This window comes from Rattus rattus, chromosome 1 (assembly GCF_011064425.1).
Source record: "Rattus rattus isolate New Zealand chromosome 1, Rrattus_CSIRO_v1, whole genome shotgun sequence".
NCBI lineage: Eukaryota > Metazoa > Chordata > Mammalia > Rodentia > Muridae > Rattus > Rattus rattus.
Window position 1 is genome coordinate 251,957,306 of NC_046154.1, and position 21,111 is coordinate 251,978,416.

Below are 21,111 nucleotides of genomic sequence, written 5' to 3' on the forward strand. Positions count from 1 at the left end.
TCTGGTCTCAACCTTTTCATCTGCTAAATGCTGGCTTTGAACTCAAAGCTGAGGATGATCTTCAACTCTTGACCTTTCCGATAATGGTTATGGGCATACTCCAAGGTCCAGATCAGAGGCCTCTCAGAGACCCACCTGCCTCTCCCACTCCTTAGTGTTGGGATCAAAGTCCCCGACAACAGGCTTTTTACTTGTTTGTTTGTTTGTTTTTGAGGTAATTCATTTGGGGGTGGGGGTAGGGTTTGAAACTCTTGCCCTGAAAATGTACCCCAACAGCTTCTGATAAAGACACAGGCTTTCAAGGGCTGAGAGCTGTTACAGGACGAGCCTGCAGGAACGAAGGCCTTGCTGGGGTCTGCATCCACCTGCTTGTGAAGCATGGTCCGTGTCCTTTATGCTTCAGAGACAGCGCCAGGGAAGTAAGGCCACTCCGTCTATGGGACAAGCCCAATAGTGCTGGGGGTAGGGGAGGTAATCCCTGGGGACAGAGAGGCCCAGCCTCCCAGATCTGCATGTGAAACTGCTAAGACCTGGGGTGTTCTCAAGCCTCAAGGTCAGTTTGGCTTTAATACCTGCAGTCTCATTAAAAGCCCATTGACACCATAGTTTCTGAGTTGGAAGTGGTGGCAGTCCCCAAGTGCCCGTGCTCTGGGGACTGCTCATGCACAGCCCCAGGTACACACACAACCGCTTTTTGTTCCTTTGAGACATGAGTCATAACACGGACTGCCCTGGGGGCTTCCCAGGGCCCAGGATCTTCACGTGCACCCTCCGGCCCCACCACGTTTCTCAGTGTCCAGTTCTCAGAGTAGAGGCTCCCTGATCCTCCCCATCTTGTATCTAGTTCTGAGAAAAGTGGATGATGTTGAAAAGTCCCCTTCAGTGGGGACAGAGGGAAGGCCGCCAGGCTTTCTGTTCACCGAGGAGGGGTGGGAACAGTGGCAGGGGATGATCAGGACAGAGTCTGGAGCAGGAGCCTCAGGCCAACAGTGGTCAGGGAGGTTCTGTCTTTTCTCTTTTGAACCCTAGTCAATGGCAGGCCCTACCCTTCCATGGAGCAATGCCTCACTTTCCACAGCCCAGGCCCTCTCCTCACTCCTAGTCCCTCTCCCTACACACCCACGGTGCACTACCATGGCAGGGTTCTGTCATTCTGTAAACATGGCCTTGGTGTGAAGACACAGGGCCTTCAGTACTGGACAGGAGACCGCAGACCTTCAGCCTCTCGGCTGCAGCAGTGAAGTCCCGCCCAGGGGCCAATAGGCAGCCGTGTACGGACAGTGAGGCTATGGAGGAGGAATGGGAGCTCCCCTGACTGCGGCTGGGCTCTGGGCCTCCTGGAGACAGCTATTTCACCGTCTAGAAAGTACTGCCTATGCACCAGGCACCCACTGAGTCCTGCAGCAGCAACAGGCAGCCATAGAGCCAAATTCCAACAAGGAGCCATTCTAGTAGGCAAAGGATGAGAAGGGTTGTGGGGAAAAGCTCGAGGGTACCAGGGAATGAGGGATATGATTTTATCTTTGAGCTACTTTGAGCTCTGTGAGAGATGCTGACTCAAAAATAAGGAAGTAGAGGAAGACACTGATGCAGAGGCCGACCTCCACACTCATCGGCAGGCTCTGGTGTGCTTGTGACACTTGTGAGCCTGCTGGTGAGACTTGCAGACCTGGTCCTTTCCCACTTCACTACTGCCTCTGTGGCTAAGCTGCCCAGGCCTCTGTTGGAGAGAGGGAGAGGGAGAGGAGAGGGAGAGGGAGAGGGAGAGGGAGAGGAGAGGGAGAGGGAGAGGAGAGGGGAGAGGAGGAGGGGGAGGGGAGGGGAGGAGAGTTGTGAAGTGTGTTTTGAATTTTATTTGTATAAATGGGGGGTAAGCATGTGCACAAATATGGAGGTCAAAGGACAATCTGCAGGAGTAAGTTCTGGAGATGAAATTCAGGTCATCAGGCTTGGCAGCAAACATTCTTATCAGCTGAGCCATCCTGCCTCGCTGGCCCTGGTTTGTATCAAACAGGGTCTCAGGAAGCCCAGACTGGCCTCAAATGAACTACATAGTTGATGACCTGGAGCCTCCCTTCCTGAGTGCTGGGATTACGGGTTTGAGCCACTATGCCTGCCTGTGGTGCTGTGGACGGAAGAAGGGTTTACGCACGCTAGGGAAGCAATCTACCAGCCGAGCTTTGCCCCGGCCCCTTGCAAACTGCATTAATACCGTATGATGTGTGAGGCCAGAGGACACGTTTCACTGCGTTCTCTCCTACCTTTACATGGAAGTCAGGTCCATACAGCCAATGCTTCCACCCCACAAACTAGCCCATCCTCCTTTACAAAATTGTTTTATGCTGTAGCCCAGGCTGGCCTGAAAGACCACTGCTCCTCTCATGTTTGCTGGCTACAGAAGTGAGCCGCACCAAGCCAGGTGGATACTGGATCCCATTCCACAGCTTCCTTTCTCTGTAGGAATGGTCCGCCACCACCCCTACCTAAGGCAGGGACAAGAAGTCCCACTAGACAAATCCCAGAACCCTTGGGTCTCTGCATCCCCCTGCAGAGAGCTGGGCTTCCCATGTGGGTATAAGAACTGCCCACAGCAGGCAGCCTAGCCTGAGGAACCTGTGATGTAAATTAAGCTCTCAGGAGAATCTTAGTCCTAACGTAGGTAGCAAGCACCTGGTAGCTTCTAGGTTCAGCTGCGTTCAAGTCGCCCAGTTACTCCCCCTTCAGCAGCAGGCCCCAGTCCCGGGTACACCGGTGTCATGTCCTCAGTCAGACATACGCTAGGAGCAACCACTCCCTGCTGTCTTCAGGAAGGTCTGAGGGCACCTGATTGCCATTTAAGTGTCACTCAGCTCTGCTGTGCATCAGCGGCAGGCCAGCCCAAAGCCCAGAGAGGTGCCTCTAGTTCCACGGTCCCTGCCAATCTTGGCAGGGAGCTGGCAGCGGCGACAGCCTCGAGCTCCCCCAGCACTTGGATGGCTCCCAGGCCCTCACTGGAGAATGTGATGCCATTTCTCTTGTTAAATGGCACCAGGTGGCAAAGAAAATGTGGCACAGGGACCCAAGGCAGAGATGTGCACATCAAGCTAGGAGAGGGGTAAGGGGCGAGAAGCTTCCCCGTGGCAGCAAAAGGCGATGTAACAGCATGCCCACGCTGCTTTCTCCAGCCCAGGTGCCACTTGAGCAGCCTCCCACCCCACTTTAGGACCCAGGGTAGCGAGCAGTCTGGGGACAATGCTAATCCCAAGGGGGACAGTCCGAGAGACAGTTACATTTGCTCACAGCCTTTCCCCTTTCCCTGGATGCACCTGTGCTGGCCCCCTTGATGACTCCTGTGGTACTGACAAAGCACTTGGCAGTCTGTGGTGAGGGAAGGGTTTCAGCTCACAGGACTGCTGCTTTCTCAGGCATAAACCTTACATTTCCATCTCAGGTTCTCCAGGCCATACCTTTGTTGGGCCACACAGAACAAAAGGCAATGCCAGCCGTGCCTATGGGCACACCTTCAGTGACAACTCCCATGAGCCTTGCGATGGGGAATCAGCAGCCCCGCAGGCCTGCTGGGAGGGGGAGCAGCAGGAGCTGCTGCGTGAGCACAAGTCTGTGGAGCGTGAAGCGCTCTGCAAGTGTCAGGTGACATGTGTGGCCTCACAGGAACCTACCAAACTAAGGTCCCTATTGGGATGCAGGGGGCTACCAAGACAGAAAGGTATATGTAGCTGGGTGTGGTGGCGCACAGCTTTGGTCCCAGCACTCAAGGCAGGTGGATCTGAGTTCAAGGACAGCCTGATCCAGGACAGCCAGGGCTACACAGAGAAAGCCTGTCTTGGAAAAAAACAAACAAACAAACAAAAAAACCAAAAGCAAAACAAAACCCAACAACAAAATGCAGAGAGGTAAGTTGGACCCTAATTTCATAGTAGGGGTAGGACCTTGGGATGTTCTGGAGGGAGCTATGGTCCTGTGACGTCCAAGTGGGGTGAGCTTAGAACTTGTCTCTCCTGTTTCCAACAGCACCCCAGCTCCCGTGTGTTAAGCCACCTTCTGAAGCATCGGGAACTTTGGTCAGCGGAGGGGACCAGCCCAGCTTTTACAACCCTCTTTGGATCCAAGCGTGCAATGCCTCCAGCCAGCGTCTCTTCTCACACTCGGACCCTGCAGGTCTCGTTCCTGATGTGAGCGTAGTTTTAAAAATCAGCTCACACGGGGTTGGAGATTTGGCTCAGTGGTAGAGCGCTTGCCTAGGAAGCGCAAGGCCCTGGGTTTGGTCCCCAGCTCCGGGGGGGGGAAAAAAAATCAGCTCACACACCTGCGATCCCAGCACTTGAGAGGCAATGGTAGGTGGACCTCTGAATCCCAGGCCAGCCTGGTCTGCAGTGTGAGTTCCAGGACAGCCAGGGCTACACAGGAAAATGGGTAGCTCAGTCTGTTTTTTTCTTTTTTTTAATGTATGTGAGTACACTGTATCTGTCTTCAGACACACCAGAAGAGGGCATCGGATCTCATTACAGATGGTTGTGAGCCACCATGTGGTTGCTGGGAATTGAACTCAGGACCTCTGGAAGAGCAGTCAGTGCTCTTAACCACTGAGCCATCTCTCCAGCCCCTCAATCTAGTTTTGTTTTTGTAAACATGGTGGTTAGCTTGGTGAGTGCCTTGGTGTTGCAGCGAGAGGCATGGCACCGTGTGTGAGCTGACAGAGACTGACAAGTCGTAGGGAGCAATGTAGTGTCGGGCAGCAAGCCACTGCCATTTCATTCAATCCTCTCAACATGAGTAGAACCATCTCCGCTTACACCAGGGAGCAACAGCCAGGCTGTAAGAAAAGCAGGGCTAGCACATGACGTTTCCCTGGGTCCTGGAAGCCACACTCTGCCCCCGTAATTGTACTGAGTCAGTTTCTGCATCTGCAAAGTCAAAGCGAGGAGTGAGACACATTTTCTGTTTTTAAAGCCATGGCTCTGTTCCAAAACCTTCGGTGGGTACATGACGTTAGACAGGTGGGGACAGGGCCTCTGTGGGGTGAGACGAGGGACAGGAGGCTGGTGGGGTCTCTCCGCTCTCCTGCCCAGCACTCCCTGGTGGAGCTCAGTCCTGCAGGGAGCAGGCTGCCTCTGGGCCTGTCAGGCCCTGACTGGTCTTCACCCGCCGTGGAGGGCAGCAGTGCTCACAGCTCCTTGGATGGGGGGTTCTCGGGGCTCCTTAGCAAGGACAGCAGGTTCAGCGCTGAGATACCCGGCACGTGGCCAGCGCAGACCTGCAGCACACGCACCAGGCGCTGTGCCATGGCAGCTCGAAAGCTCTCCACCTACGGGAAGAGCAGAGAACGGCAGTGAGGGGGTGGCTGGCCCTGGCCCTCCTCAGGGAGGGCTCTCAGGTAGAGCTGGAGGATGAACTGCGGGGGACCTTGTAGTCAATCCCTACGGGCAGCTTCCTACCCCCTACCTCGTTCTGCAGACCTGATCAAGAGGAGATGGGGGACTGGACAAGCAAGACAGGACACTGTCAAGCACAGGGTCAGGAGGAGGCACTGCAGAGGCTGGACCTCAACCACTGACAGGCACTGTAGGAAGCCACAGGGACAAAAGCGTGGATGGACAGGATGTGTCACCTACAAATAGTCCCTGTAATGGGGTGGAGAGCCCAGGGCAGCTGCAGGTAAAAAGCTGTCTGGGCCCTGAATCAGTGAGTTCTAGGCAGTAAGAGACACTTACAGACATTTGCGGAAAAGCAAATAGCGCTCTACCAGCGACCTCAGGGCACTATCAGCCCTGACTTCCAGTCAGTGACTCCTGCAACCTTGCCTCATCTCTACAGGCAGCAGCGCCATGTTGCCAGCCACCATGCCGGAAGCCTCAGTTGTCTCTCACTTGTCTTCCTGTCACCTCACATCTGGCTACCAGCACTTTCTGTTGACTGTCCAGGAGACAGCAAGGACTATGGGCCGCCCCATGTCACTCTCTCCTGGACACCAATGAATCCAGGCCATTCAACCCTTCCAGAAAAATCTCCAAACCTTGTCCTCGTTTCTGCCCTCCTCTTTCTCCATTTCTCTCATAGCCACAGCAAAACCACAGGCCTCCCAGGCTCCAAACTTCAGCAGCTCCAGTTTTACTCCAAGTAAAAGCTGGAGCCTTTACCGACTCAAAGACCTGACATTTCCCACTGCTCCACACCCCAGCACTGAGCTACTCCTGCCCAGGCCTCTCAGGACCTTCGACACACAGCGCGCTCTAGGCCCCTGCACTTACCACGCATGACCAGCACTCTTCTGCCAGACAGCACCACGTCCACTGCTGAGACACGGGCTCTTTCCCGCCTCGGTGTCCACTCTACCCACAGAGCCCCAGCCCCCACCCGTCACTCTTTCTTACACTGCAAACAAGCAAGCCCCAGTGGCCTGTCTGCGGTCCTGACTAGAGCTCAGCAGGATGTATATGTGTACTTCACTGTTCCGTCCTGTGCCGTGCCTAACAGCGGTGCTACTGTGCATGTGAGGTGTTCTGAAGAACCCTCCTCAAAGGTCTTCCACCTCCTGCTGCTTTAGCGTGAGTGCCACAGCGGCCTCCTGTCACTCACGCCCTGTGCAGACGTGCCCTACCCTGCCATGACTGTGCCCATGTCGTCCTGGAAGACATACTGTGCCAGCGCTTGCTTGTGTAGCCAGGCACAGACAACGGCACCAGAGGAGTCCCACACCTCAGAACGGCTGCTCTCAGCCTTCCTGATGCTGTGACCTTGTAATGGCTCCTTGTGTGGTCGTGACCCCCAACCATAAACTTACTTTCCTGCTACTTCTTAACTGTGATTTTGCTACTGTTGTACCTGATAATATAAATATCTGATGGGCAGGATCACGGGTGGCCTAGAAAAGATCTGGCAATTCTTGTTACACAAAGGCCTCCAAATACGGCGAGGTTCCAACTTGATAAGACAGAGTACGCCCTGAAAAGGACAACTCACATGTGCAGGGACCAACAGTCTGAAGATGGGCTCTTCAACTGAAGGATGGAGGCCTGTGCTCTGGGCGGGAGCTGTAGCCAGCCAGAAACGCACAGGAGCCTCTGCTCTCCTCTACGCACTTGCCCAGGGCTTTCCTCTCTGTCTTTTTCTTTTTTTCTTTTTTTCGGAGCTGGGGACCGAACCCAGGGCCTTGCTTGCTAGGCAAGCACTCAATCGCTGAGCTAAATCCCCAACCCCCCTCTGTCTTTTTAAAATTACATTTAGTGAGGGTTGGGGATTTAGCTCAAAGGTAGAGCGCTTGCCTAGCAAGCAAGACCCTGGTTCGGTCCCAAGTCAAAAAAAAAAAAAAAAAAAAAAAAGGGAAAAAAAATTACATTTAGTGGAAGAAAAAAAAAAGAAAGAAAAGGTTGGCTAGTGGTGACCTTTAACCCTAGCAGAGACAGGAGAACCTCTGAATTGGAAGCCAGCCTAGTCTACAGAGCAAGTTCCAGGACAGCCAAAGCTACACAGAGAAACCCACACACGAAGATCAGAGGATAACTTGCAAGAACTCCACTCTGTCCTCCTTCCATATGTGTCCCAGGGACATATGCTCTGCTCTGCTCTATTCCCCCCCCCTTCAGTCCTAAGAAAAACTCAAAAACTGGTGTGGCCTGCCACCTTGTGGCCATATGCGAAGCTGCACGAGCTCCTGTCATCCGGTCAGCAGGCCCCACAACCACCACCTGTACCTCCGTTATGGAGCAGAGATGACTCTTCAGTACAAAATAAAACTACTGAGAAGAGGGTGCCAGGTGACTCTGGGGAAGCAGGCCGGAATGGGAAAGAGCTGGTAACCGGCTGCCTAACTGACTGTGACTGAGCAAGATGACCTTCTGGGCAGGGTGGGTGGTGTCGGTTAAGGGAGATTGGTTATGGTGTTAGTAGTATTACTATAGTTAGTTAGTGCTATTCAGAGATCTCTATCTCCCTTTCTCCCCTCTGTCCTTTCTTATTACTGAAATGGGGAGTCAGGGTAGGCAAAAGAATGCACAAAGCAGCTAAGACTGGCTTTAGGGAGAGGCTAAGTTCTACTTTGCATCTAAGTTTTTAGATCACCTGGATTCTGCAGTCACTGGTGCAGTCCACAGCCCCGTAACAGGAAACCCCAGACCACAGGATGTGTGGGGTTCTGTCCTGACTTGGTTCTCCCTGAGCCACTATCTTTGGGAAAAGGTGCTAGATCCAGGATGTAACTGTTCAAAACAAACCTCGAAACTAACAAAAGATCTCTTGGAGCAACTGAGCAAATCAGGTCCATGGTTAGGACAGCTCAGGCCCAGAGAGACAACCTTCAGTAATTCTCCCAGGGAGCGTACATCAACTGCTCCTGGAGAACACCACGTATCCACGAAGCATGCACCTCTGGGCTCCAGAGCTCTCAGTGGGTAAGTGTAAAGCACGCACCCAGATCCTAGCACCCACGTCAAATGCTGGGTGTGGCTGTGCATGCTAGTAACTGCTGCCGCTGAGGGAAGGAGCAGCAGAGGCAGGCAGGACTGCTGCGTCAGTCTAGCTCCATGTTCAGTGAAGACCCTGCTCTCGGGAATTAGGCAGATGGAGATAAAGGACACCTGATACCCTGCTCTGGCTTCTGGGCATGCACAGTGACATATTCTACCACACAGTGTGCATACAACACACAACAAAACAGACAGAATGGGAGACAGAGTGACTGGGAGGAAGGGCAGTGAGTGGGATGTACAATGAGTAAAAAAGGACAACAGAGAGAAAACGCACACGTGCCGTGTACGGGCAGCCAGGGCTCACTTAGTGAGTACACGTACAGAAACTTATCAGAACGGAAGCAACACACCCAGCTTTATTACTGCCCATCTAACAAACGTCCCTATTACTTGCTATGTGTCCTGTCCTGTGACACTACATGACGCTACAGACAAGGCCTGTAGTCCACGGAGGTTAGGATGACATCAGGCACTCTGACTGGAGGGAAGACACCAGGATATGCTGGCTAATGAGGCAAACATGACACCCTATCTTCTAAGAACTTATCCTCCAGCAGGAGAGTGAGATATTAGCAGGACTTTCAAACACACACAAGACTTGAGCTAAGCCTCAAACCACAATTACATGTCAGGTGTCACCTCAACTGGAGACTTGGGGACTGTTCAGGAAGCGGCCCTGATAGCTTCCTGTCTGTTCACCGCCCTTTCTTTGTACTGTATCATAATACTGGCTGCAAGGAGCAGGGTTCTCACCTGTAAATCACAGAAGAGCAGGGGGCTTCGGTAGGTATGGGCCAGTTTCATAACTGTGTTCTGGTGGACGCTGCAGTGGCTTTCCCGTCCAGCTGCAAAGAAGGCAGGCACACTTGAGGCTACATCCGCCCGCAGCCCACTGCTTCCCAAGGGCTGCGATTAAAGGTGTGTGCCACCACTGTCCATCTTCAAAAGTACGTTCTTACATGGGGCTGGAGACATGGCTCAGCAGTTAACAGCACTGACTGTTCTTCCAGAGGACCCGAGTTTGATTCCCAGCACCCATGGTGGCTCACAACCACCTGTAATTATAGTTCTAGAGGAATCCACACCCTCTTCTGACCTCCTCAGGCAAAAGAGCCATATACATTAAAAAAAAAAGCCAGTGGTCAGGTAAGGAGAACCTCTCTGAGGCTGCTTCAGTAAGGGTCTATAGCTACCGCTCTAGCTAGGGGTGTAGCAGGGAGAGGCCAAGCTTACCTCCTGTGACAAGGAAGCACACTTTTCCCAGGAAGAAGCTGCTGTCCACATGGTTCAGAGACTCCTCCACTTTCTGGAGGCTGGGATGGGCAAGGCAGGTGAGGAAACAACCATAAGACAAAGGCACACGTGGAATTACGACACACACCAGAATGCTGAGCAAAAATCTGTTTGTTTTTGACATTAATTTATGTTGTATGTACTTTTGTGTCCAGATATCAAGTACCTCAGGCTAGCCTTAAGATGACCTTGAACATCTGAGCTTTCTAGTCTTTATACCCCAAATGATAGATTCCCTGCACTTTTATTTTTTCATTTATATTTTTTTTAAGATTTATTTATTTATTATATATGAGTACACTGGAGCTGTCTTCAGACACCAGAAGAGGGCATTAATCCTATTATAGATGGTTGTGAGCCACCATGTGGTTGCTGGGAATTGAACTCAGGACCTCTGTAAGAGCAGTCAGTGCTCTTAACCACTGAGCCATCTCTCCAGCCCGCAGTTTTAGTTTTAAAAGTTATTATTGTTATTATTATTGTTGTTGTTGTTGTTATTTTAAAGTATGTATAGGCAGATGCTTGCATGAATTTAGGTACACAAATGTAGGTGTCTGTGGAGGCCAGAGGCACTGGATCTCCTGGAGCCGGATTTTCTGAAGGTTGTGAACCTCTTGTGGGTGCTGGGAACCAAACTTTCATAACCACTGAGCCACCCGTCCAGCCTCATATATGCTTTTTAAAATCTAGTTTAACTGAGAGAGAAGTTCATGAATGCTTATAAAATAATCAAGCAGAATATGAACACACACACACACACACACAGAGTAAGAATCCTTCTCTTGGGACTGGAGACATGGCTTAGTGGTTATGAGCACTTCTGCTCTTCCAGAAGACCCAGGTTCAATCCCCACCACCCATAATGGCAAATCACAACTGTCTCTAACTCAGTTCCATATTGGCTCCAGGAGAGCCAATGCCCACTTCTGGCCTCAATGGGCCCCGCACAATACTGTACACAGACTTACATGCAGGCAAAATACCCATACACATAAGAAAAAAAAAATCTGGGCTGGAGAGATGGCTCAGTGGTTAAGAGCTCTGACTGCTCTTCCAGAGGTCCTGAGTTCAATTCCCAGCAACCACATGGTGGCTCACAACCATCTGTAATGGGATCCGATGCTCTCTTCTGGTGTGTCTGAAGACAGCTACAGTGTACTTATATATAATAAATAAATAAATCTTTAAAAAAAAAAGCACTGACTGCTCTCCCAGAGGTCCTGACTTCAAATCCCAACAACCACATGGTGGCTCACAACCATCTGTAATGAGATCTAAGGCTCTCTTCTGGTGTGTCTGAAGACAGCTACAGTGTACTTAGATATAATAAATAAATCTTAAAAAAAAAAAAATCCCTCTCTTAGCACCACCCTTCGCTGCCAATTCTCCAGATGAAACTGTTGCCAATTTGGGTGTAATTCTTAGAGGACTTTTCTTTTATGTGCAAATACAGTGGTGTGTTTAAAAACAGTAGTATATTTCTCAAATATTGTCCTGGTACTGTCCAGCTCCCGACTTTTGTAGTTTTGATACGGTTTAGCGTATCCACGAGGTCATGTGCTGAGATTTAATCCCCAGTGTGAAAACCTCAGGAGCGCACTCACCCACAGGACAGGGTGCAAAGGCCTGTGTTCTACATCACTGTGCTACAACCAAAATAAATAAAACAAGGGTAGGATTTGGGCTGGCTCAAAGGTTACGACAACTGACTGCTCTCCCTGAGGACCTGAGTTTGCGCCCACATGGCAGTTCACAGCTGTCTGTCACTGCAGTTTGTAGCGGGTAGGATGCTCAGGTACTGGGCATGCACATGGTACACAGGTATAGGTGGGCTGTGAGGACCCCAAGGGCAGGGGTGTTTCCTTCTCTGTTGCTAGGTGTATACGGTGCGTCTCAGCGAACATTAACTAGATGAATGGGTGACACTGTCATGATTTGTCTTTCACACTCTGAAGTCCTCCCTCCTCGCCCTGGCAGCCTCCCGCTGCCCGCTGCCTTCCCATCCCAAGGTTACTGTTGTGGCACTCGCCCAGACTAGAGACCTGTGCTGGCTCTCACCTGTATTTGCTGTGAAGGTTAATCACAAACACAATCAGGTCAATTCGGGGCCGATTCGCATTGGAGGGCAAAGGCAGGGAGTTGGCCAAGTGGCTGAAAAACAAGACATTGCAGGACTAGACACATACCCAGCTCACAGTGACTGGTCACACACTGTCCTTTATGGGGAAGAAGCTGCCTCTGAAGGAGCCCAGCAGGATGGAGCCAGTTCTGCCCAAGCCCCTCTAGACCGACTCTTCTGCTAGGAGGGGCTACTAGTGACCACAGTGACAGGAGGACTCAAACCCTGCTGGCTTGGAGGGAGCAGGCCCAGGGGAGGGGTGCTGCATGGAGGTGGTTAGGGGTGAGACTGAATCCCTTTGGTAGATGAAGCAGATATGGGCTTCACCCAGTTGTCTTCATGGGCTCAGCTAAGTCTTTATTTGGCCTTGATCTCTAGTTGTCGAACATACACCTGAAGGCTTTTCTTGAATTCTGCTGCCCATTCTTTGTATATATGGCATTCTCTTTTTTTTATTTTTAAAAATATATTTTTTTTAAATATAGGAGTGCTCTGTGTGCATGTGTACCTATATGCCAGAAGAGGACGTCAGATACCTTTATGATCTACCATGTGATTGCTGGAAATAGAACTCAGGACCTCCGGAAGAGCAATGGTACTCTTAACCTATTACCATCTTACCTCCTCCCCCTACCCCACCCACCTGCCCTTTTTGAGACAGGGTCTCTCTATGTGGTTCTGGCTGTCCTGGACCTTGCTATGTAGACTGGGTTGGCCCTGAGCTCACAGAGATCCTACTGTCTCTGGCTCTCAAGCATTAGGAATAAAGGCGTGCACAACCACACCAGGATGGATGGATGGCTCAGCGGTGAAGAGCACTGACTGCTCTTCCAGAGGTCCTGAGTTCAAATCCCAGCAACCACAAGGTAGCTCACAACCCTCTGTAATGAGATCTGGTGCCCTCTTCTGGTGTGTCTGAAGACAGCTACAATGTACTTATAAGAATAAATAAATCTTTAAAAAAAAAAAAGGGGTTGGGGATTTAGCTCAGTGGTAGAGTGCTTGCCTAGCAAGTGCAAGGCCCTGGGTTGGTCCCCAACTCTGAAAAAAAAAAAAAAAAAAAAAAGAGTCAAACTCTTATTGTGCTTGTATGGCTGATGGGGACCAGAAGCAAGTAAACAGGTGGGCTTCTCTCATTGTTTTGGTCTGTCTATGTAGACCAGGCTGGCCTGGAACTGGATATGTAACAGAGACTGACCTGGAGCCTCCTGCCTCCGCCTCATAAATGCTATGATTACAAGTATCTCCTCTCGGGGTTGGGGATTTAGCTCAGTGGTAGAGCGCTTGCCTAGGAAGCGCAAGGCCCTGGGTTCGATCCCCAGCTCCGAAAAAAAGAACCAAAAAAAAAAAAAAAAAACAAGTATCTCCTCTCATGTTGTTCTGAAATGGTGTTTACTTTCTCCTCCCCGGGGTTTTGGTCACCTCGTTATAGTTACTTTTGATTGTCAATTTGAAACAATCTAGAGTCACCTTGAGGTCACTGGGGAGTCTCAACTTTCTAGATGCCTTGTGAGGGACTATAATGTCTTTAAATATTTACTTTATGTATGAATACTCTATCTGCATGCACATGCAGAAGGCATCGGATCCCATTACAGACGGTAGTTGTGAGCTACCATGTAGTTTATGGGAATTGAACTCAGGGCCTCTGGAAGAGTAGAAAGTGCTCTTAACAGCTGAGCCATCTCTCCGGCCCTTGTTTGTAATTTCTTAATTGGGTTGAGGTAGGAAGACAGGCCCACTACAAGTGGCACCATTCCCTAGGAGAGGATTCTGAATTGTCTTTAAGTGTGGAGAAAGTCAGCTAAGCAGTAGCACGCCTATGTATTTTCATTGCTTCCTCTTGACTGTGGATACAGTGACCAAATGCTTCAAATTCCCGCAGCATCGACTTCTCCAGCAACTAGCAATCCAAACATGTCCTTTCTCCCATAGGTTGCTTTTGTCAGGGTATTTATCACAGCAAGAGGAAAAGAAACCAAAAGCACCTCCCCAAAACACCTTCCCCTGCCCCCCCCCCCGCGTTGTTTTTAGATGCTGACGTCCAAACTTAGGGCCTCAGTGAGAAAATACCCAACCACGTATGAGATATGAACGTTTGCAGAGGCCTGTAAAGGAGCCAGCTCGGCAACCGTGGGCAGGCTCACTGAGGACTGATGGCATCTAGAAGTTGGACCCTTTCCCGACGGCTCCCTTCCCCCTAGGCCAGCCCAGAGTTCAGGTTACAACCTCGGCAACTTACACCCTCAGCTCGGACGCACAGTCGATTTTGAGCACCGACTCCGCCAGCTGCTGCAGAAGCGCATCCTCCGTGCTCACCAGCTGCGAAGGGAGAGAACCAGGCAGGTGGAGACCGGAGCAGGGCGGCTCCTCTGGAGGGCCCCGCACTTTGAATCCCTCCTGGAGGTACACACTCAGCTAGAGGTAGCTCAGAGGGCGCCATTTCCCGAGAAGAGGACCCCTAAGGAGCCAACCTCGGAAGGATCGCCCGGCCTCCGTCTCGAAACGCGGGAAAACCAAGTTCGAACTGGAACGCCCACTCAGCCCGGTGGTAAAATCAGCCGCGCGCCTATTGGTGGAGGCGTCCCTCAGCCTCGCGAGCCGCTGCTCCCATTGGCCCAGAGCAATGCGCCCGCCCGCCCCGTGCTGTCTGAGCACGCCGAGGCTGAGGAAGCGCACCGGTCTAGGCTGAGGGAAGCCAGCCCAGGGGCGCCTCTCACACCTACCAAGATGGTAGCCCTGTTTAGGTCGGGCAGCTTGTCCATCGGCCTCAGCACTGACATCTTAGCGGCAGCCGAGCCACCCAGCTCAGCGCACGGATCTTTCAAACCGCCGCAAGTCCCGCCTCCAGCGGGCGGGGCGTGATACGCATGTCCGGGCGTGGCTTTCTGAGCTGCCACTCTTAAAGGAACCGTTACCTCTCGGCCCCCACACCCTACTCCCAAGATTTATTTTTAATTGCGTGTGCTCTTGAGAGTGGGGGTGGCTGCAGAATCCAGAAGAGGGAGTCGGAGTCCCTGGAACTGGATTTACACGCAGTTCTGAACCACTTGACTTGAATGATGGGAACCAAAATCAGGCCCCAAGCAAGAGCATGAGTTCTTTTTTTTTTTTTTTTTAATTCTTTTTTTTTCGGAGCTGGGGCCCGAACCCAGGGCCTTGCGTTTGTAGGCAAGCGCTCTCCCCCTGAGCTAAATCCCCAACCCCCGAGCATGAGTTCTTAACTGCTGAGCCATCTCTCCAGCCAGCCCCTACTATCTCATTTTTTTTTTTTTGTTTTTTAAAAAGATTTATTAAATTTTTAAAGCTTTTCAATTTAATTTTTAATTTCTTTCTTTTATGGGTATGGGTGTTTTGCCTACATGTGCACCTTGTGGGCAGTGCCCCAGAAGGTCGTCAGTTAACTTTGAAACAAGTAACAACTGTTGTGAGCTGCCATGTGGATACTCTGAATCCAACTTGGGTCCTCTGGAAGAGCAGCCAGTGCTCTTAAAGGTTGGCTATCTCTCCAGATAAATACAGCCTAAGTTTCTCCATCTGTCTATTCCTGAGGGCGTGATCTCTCTCTCCCTTGGTCTTGGGACTCCTCCCCTCCCCCAAGTACCAGGACTATGGGCCTGAAAGTTACAAATGCATGTGTAAGAGTCTAAGATTCGCTGAAGAATGATATCCCAGATTCAAATCTGTATGTAAACGCAGAGTGTTTTATTCTGTAGAAATCCAGCATGCTGGGGTCTCCCATTATCAGAAGAGAGAGACAACCAAGTGAGCACATTAGGGGATTCCAGGGTAGGTGACCTATAACTTGCTCCATCTCTAGGGACATTCCATTACCTGGGCATGGGGGCTGGAAACTGAGGTCTGGAAACGGTCGCTGAGGAAGTAGCTGAGGAAGCCTAGAAACCGTTGTTACAATAGTCTTTGCCTCAGGTCAGGTGGCAGGGCAGCTTCTGAGGGCAGGGCTGTTTCTGGGTAGCTGCCTGAAGCCTGAGATTTTTTTTTTTTTTTTTTCCTAGTAACTGACCTACCTGGGCTTCCCTGGACTTGCCCAGTTCTTAGGCCTAGTCTCCCAAACTGCCAATTTGAAGCTTATCATGGAGTCAGCCTAGCCTTCTCATATGACTTTTCTTTAAGTTCTTAAACTTTAACTTCTGTCCCTAGTCTGTATCTGCCTCAGATTTCGACTCAGCTAACACACTACAAACTGCTCCAAAGGGCTATGAGCCCTGGACTTAATGTAATGAAAGCTGATGTGAACCAGGCCAGCCAATGTGATCGCGCCCTGTCTCTTCAGCTGGGTCGGCGAACCAGATGCTTCCGATGAATGCCCGACTGCCTGAATTCCCTCCAAGTCTTTGACAAGAACTCCAACCTTCCTGGGCCATGACAACAACATCCTAATTCCAGCCAGAAGTAGTTACAGAAGAAAGCACATAGCTAACCCCTTATCCTATACAAAAGGCCAGATTGGGGAACTGGAGAGGTGGCTCATGACCATCTGTAATGGGATCTGATGCCCTTTTCTGGTGTGTCTGAGGACAGCTACAGTGTACACTCACATACATAAATAAATAAATCTTTTTTAAAGGCTGGATTATTAGGTCAAAAGGAAATTCCCTGGCATAGGGGACAAAATGGCTACTTAGAATGCCTATAGGTGTCCCAGGAAAGGTACCTGATAAAAGCAGATAGACCTAAATCTATGAACAGGTAAATTCATGAGCTGAAAGAGTTCTACAATACGACAGGGCACTAGGCCTGCTTTATGCAGGACAAGAGGGTTACTGTGTGGCTTTAAGAAAAGTTCTTGTTTCTATGCAAACCACTTGAAAACCCTTAGAGAAAATTGTCGGACTGGAGAGATGGCTCACGTGAGGTTTATTACCTGGCATGACTGGAATTCCTGATACCTTTGCATCAGAAAATCCTTGCAGTACTCAGCTGCCTACCTCCTTCTCCTTCTTTAGAATGAAAATGTTTATGTGCTCAGACCCAAGCCCAGGAAGATACTGGGTGTCTCATTTCTTTATTGCCCTCCGCCTTATTCCTTTAAGAGAAAGTCTCTCACCGAGCTGGAAGGCCAACTGTTTCTTCGTTTCCCCAACCCTGGGATTACAGGTGCAAGCACAGCATTTTTTATGGGTGCTGGGGATTTGAACACAGGTCTTCATGCTTGCACAGCAAGTGTTCTTACCTACTAAGTCATTTTTCCAGCCCCCAGCCCCTTTCTGCGGAGATATTTCTGCTCTGGCACCAGACACATAAAGAACTAGATCGGCCTTCAGGTTAACGCCCTCATTTATGATATTCCTGCCCGAAAGCTAGCTCCATCCTTAAGGTTGTTTTTTTTTTTTTTTTTTTCTTTTTTCTTTTTTTTTGAGCTGGGGACCGAACCCAGGGCCTTGCGCTTGCTAGGCAAGCGCTCTACCACTGAGCTAAATCCCCAACCCCCCCCCTTTTTTTTTTAAAGAAAACAAATTCTCACTCTGTATATTCCAGATGGCCTTAATTCGTTATGTAGCCCAGGCTGGCCACTGCCCCACGAGTGCTGGAGTTATGGGTGTGCTGCACCAAGCCCAGGCGTTTGGTCATTCCTTTAGGATCTAGTGGGTTAGCAAGCCCTGTGTTCTACTTTAGAGATGCACTTCACCACTTCAGCCTTACCTAGGGCTGCTGCTGTCACCTGAGCTGTCTCCCCAGCTCCTGGCTCTCACCTAGCTTCCCAGGGAAGCCAGCCGTTCTCCTTAGAGCGTCAGGATCCTTTTGAGACGACATCAGAGCACACAACTTCCTTGGTCAAACCAACCAACCTGTGCTGCAAATACTTGTCATGGCCCCCATGGGTCCTGGCTCCTGACGAGCTCCCCGACCTTGCCTGTGCCCTCACCCTCCAAACGCACCTTCAGCTCAACAGCCACTAGGCTGCCCCTGTTCAGGATCTTGGTCCATCCTGTTCCCTTGGAATGAAATTCTCCAATTAGTCAGAACTAGCTTCCTCCGTTCATCCCCTCACTCATACGTCTGCTCCACCTCTAACTTATCACGAGGGCACTCTCCCTCGTGCGGTTTTTGTTTTGTTTTTGAGACAGGGTTTTACTCTGAGCACCCCTTTGGCCTCCAACTCTGGGCAATCAGCTTTTGCAAGTGCTGGGATTATAGGCAGGGGCTGCCACGCACAGGTGGAGGGCTTTCTTTCTTTCTTTTTTTCTTTCTTTCTTTAAAGATTTATTTATTTATTATATATAAGTACACTGTAGCTGTCTTCAGAAAAGGACATCAGATCCCATTACAGATGGTTGTGAGCCACCATGTGGTTACTAGGAATTGAACTCAGGACCTCTGGAAGAGCAGTCAGTGCTCCTAACCACTGAGCCATCTCTCTGGCCTGAGGGCTTTCTTATTTCATTATTTATTTTGCGTGTTTTACTTACCTTCGGTGTATCTATGGGCATGAGTGCCATAGTGCGTTAGTGGAGATCAGAAGACTGCCGTTGGTAGGCTGGTTCTTGCCCTCCGTCCTGTAGGCCCCATATATTGAACTCAGATGGTCAGAGGCTGGCTGCAAGCACCATTACCCATGAGGCTATCTCACTGACCCATTTTTAAAACATGTTTCTATTTGCATATATTAGTTATATGTAATAACGGCTTTCATCATGACATTTTTATAAACATATATAAGTTTTTCGGCCCCTCCCACTCCAAGCAACTTCCTTCCTCTTTTTAAGTAGTTCCCAGAGGGGCCCTTTTTCTTCTTCTTTTTTCATTAATTTGTCTATTCACTTTACAACCCGATCACAGTCCTCTGAGCAGTGGGAGGTCACTCCTGGCTACCAACCCAACCTAGCACATCATCGCCCACCGCAGGGCTAGGCCCATCCTCTCCCAAGCAGGCCAGACGAGGCAGCCTAGTTAGGGGGACAGGATCCACAGGCAGGCAGCAAAGTCAAGGACAGCCCCCACTCCAGTCATTGGGGGATTTGCATGAAGACCAAGCTGCACATCTGCTACAATTGTGTGCGTGTGCGTGTGCGTGTGTGTGTGTGTGTGTGTGTGTGTGTGTGTGTGGCCTAGGTCCAGCCCATGTATGCCCTTTGGTTGGTGATTCAGTCTCTGAGAGCCCAGAGGGGTCTTTGTTAATGGCCCTACCTAAAATAACACCTCCCCGCACCCCCAGGCTTCTTTATCGTTTCCGGTCTGCTTTTTCCATGGCACTAATGTTGACATCATTTTTCACGAACTTCTCAGCATCCAAGAGTCCGTCTGTTCTGCCTACAGACAGATAATCTAGCTCATTCCCGTCTGCTAGATGCTACCAGGAGACAAGAGCTTCCAGGAAGGGATGCAGGACACACAGCTTTATTTACTGTTTGGAAACTCGATGAGCTGGCCATGTGGCTCAGTTAGCAGAGTGCTTGCCTCAGACATGCAAAGCTCTGGGTCTGGCTCCCATCATGACAAAAACAGGGTGTGGGGCACACACCTGCCATCGCAGTACTGGGAAGGTAAAGGCAGGAGGGTCAGAGGGTCAGTGCAATCGCAGTTACAGAGTGACTTTGGAGCCAGCCTGGGACACACGAGGCCTTGTCTCTAAAATCAAATCGAATGAAAAGCAGTGCTGAGCGTTGCTTTCCCGTGTCTGTTGAACTCCACAGTGGCCCATTGGGAATGTCGTGCAGTGTCTTAGCTGGCGTTTTACTGCTGTGAACAGACACCGTGACCAAGGCAACGTATCAGGAAAATATTTAATTGGGGCTGACTTACAGGTTCAGAGGTTCAGTCCATTACCATCAAGGCAGGAGCCTGGCAGCATCCAGGCAGACATGGTGCAGGCAGAGCTGAGAGTTCCACATCTTCATCTGACGGCTGCTAGCAGAAGCCTGACCTCCAGGCAGCTAGGGTATTAAAGCCCACGCCCACAGTGACACACCTACTCCAACAGGGCCACATCTATTCCAAGGCCACACCTCTAAATAGTGCCACTCCCTGGGCCGAGCATATACAAACCCTCACATGCAGCTAGCGGGTAGTTTTTTTTGTTTGTTTGTTTGTTTTTGTTTTGTTTTGTTTTCTCTCCTCAGACAAGGTTTCTCTGTGTAGCCTTAGCTATCCTAGAACTCTGTAGACCAGGCTGGCCTTGAGCTCAGAGATCTGCCTGCCTCTGCCTCTGGAATCTTGACATTAAAGGTGTGCACCACCACCATCTGGCTTCCTAGTAGGTAGCTTTATAGTGGCTGATAAACATGTCTGTTCTTGGCTCAGGAGTCATGTGACCTCTGCAAATGCAACTCTGAGCAAAGGCCTGGGTACAGAGCTGTTAGGATCCTGTTTTCTTGGTCTTATCCAGCAAGAATTGTCCTGAAATGTTCAGGGCATATGACGGATTGCTCTCTCTCTCTCTCTCTCTTTTTATTTATTTTTTATGTATATGAATGTTTTACCTTTAAGTGTACCATATGTATGCAATACCTATGCCGGCCAGAAGAGGGAACCAGATCCCATGGAACTGGAGTTATAGCTGGTTGTGAGCTGTCTCGTGGGTGCTAGGAATGGAAGCTGGGTCCTTTGCAAGATTAGCAAGTGTTCTTAACCACTGAGCCAGCTCTCCAGCCCCTATATTGCTTTTTGTTTTGTTTGGGTTTTGGTTTTTTGACACAGGGTCTCACTGTAGCCCCAGCTGTCCTAGAACTCTCTATGTAAACCAAGCTGGACTTGAATTCTCAGAGATCTGCCTGTCTCTGCCTCCCAAGTGCAGGGATTAAGGGCATACACCACCATCCCTAGCACTAAACTGTTTCCTTAACAATTTAATTGTCTATCGTCTGTTTGTCCAATAAAGACACAGGAGCTCAGGGACTTTGTCACTTTGTATGTCCAACACTTTAAAAGTGAAGGGGTTGGGGATTTAGCTCAGTGGTAGAGCGCTTGCCTAGGAAGCGCAAGGCCTTGGGTTCGGTCCCCAGCTCCGGAAAAAAAAAACCAAAAAAAAAAAAAAAAAAGTGATACATTGTAGTTGCTAATAAATACTTGTTGAATGAATGAACTACTTATACATCCATCCATCCATTCATTCTCATTAGTCAGTCATTCACAAATATCAGACTGAATGCCTGAGCTTGGGAATACAGATAGACCAGACATTATGTCAAGCCTACGATGGGAGGAGACAAGTGTGATGACCTTGTCTTTATTATGATACCAAAGAGAAACAAGGTCTCACCCCCTAACCAGTCC

The 21,111-nt window shown here is 50.1% G+C and overlaps 1 protein-coding gene across 1 annotated transcript; it reads right to left on the bottom strand.

Annotated features, from left to right (window-relative positions):
- Positions 1-4,941: 4,941 nt before the first annotated feature.
- Cenpm (centromere protein M) lies at positions 4,942-14,757 on the bottom strand. Its single transcript, XM_032918443.1, has 6 exons — positions 14,604-14,757; positions 14,120-14,199; positions 11,817-11,909; positions 9,699-9,778; positions 9,219-9,310; positions 4,942-5,305 (listed from the first exon to the last, which is right to left on the bottom strand). Exons 1-6 carry the CDS (start codon positions 14,658-14,660, stop codon positions 5,165-5,167), a joined length of 543 nt encoding a protein of 180 aa, XP_032774334.1. The 5' UTR covers positions 14,661-14,757; the 3' UTR covers positions 4,942-5,164.
- Between the last annotated feature and the right edge of the window lie 6,354 nt (positions 14,758-21,111).

Bases quoted from the DNA above. Each gene is read 5' to 3' on its own strand.
- Cenpm (XM_032918443.1), bottom strand. From the start codon at position 14,660: ATGTCAGTGCTGAGGCCGATGGACAAGCTGCCCGACCTAAACAGGGCT. The intron at 11,910-14,119 runs GTAAGTTGCCGA...CTTGTTTTTCAG, and splicing joins TGTGCGTCCGAGCTGAGGGT to CCACTTGGCCAACTCCCTGC. The intron at 9,311-9,698 runs GTAAGCTTGGCC...CCTTCTTTGCAG, and splicing joins GTGCTTCCTTGTCACAGGAG to CTGGACGGGAAAGCCACTGC.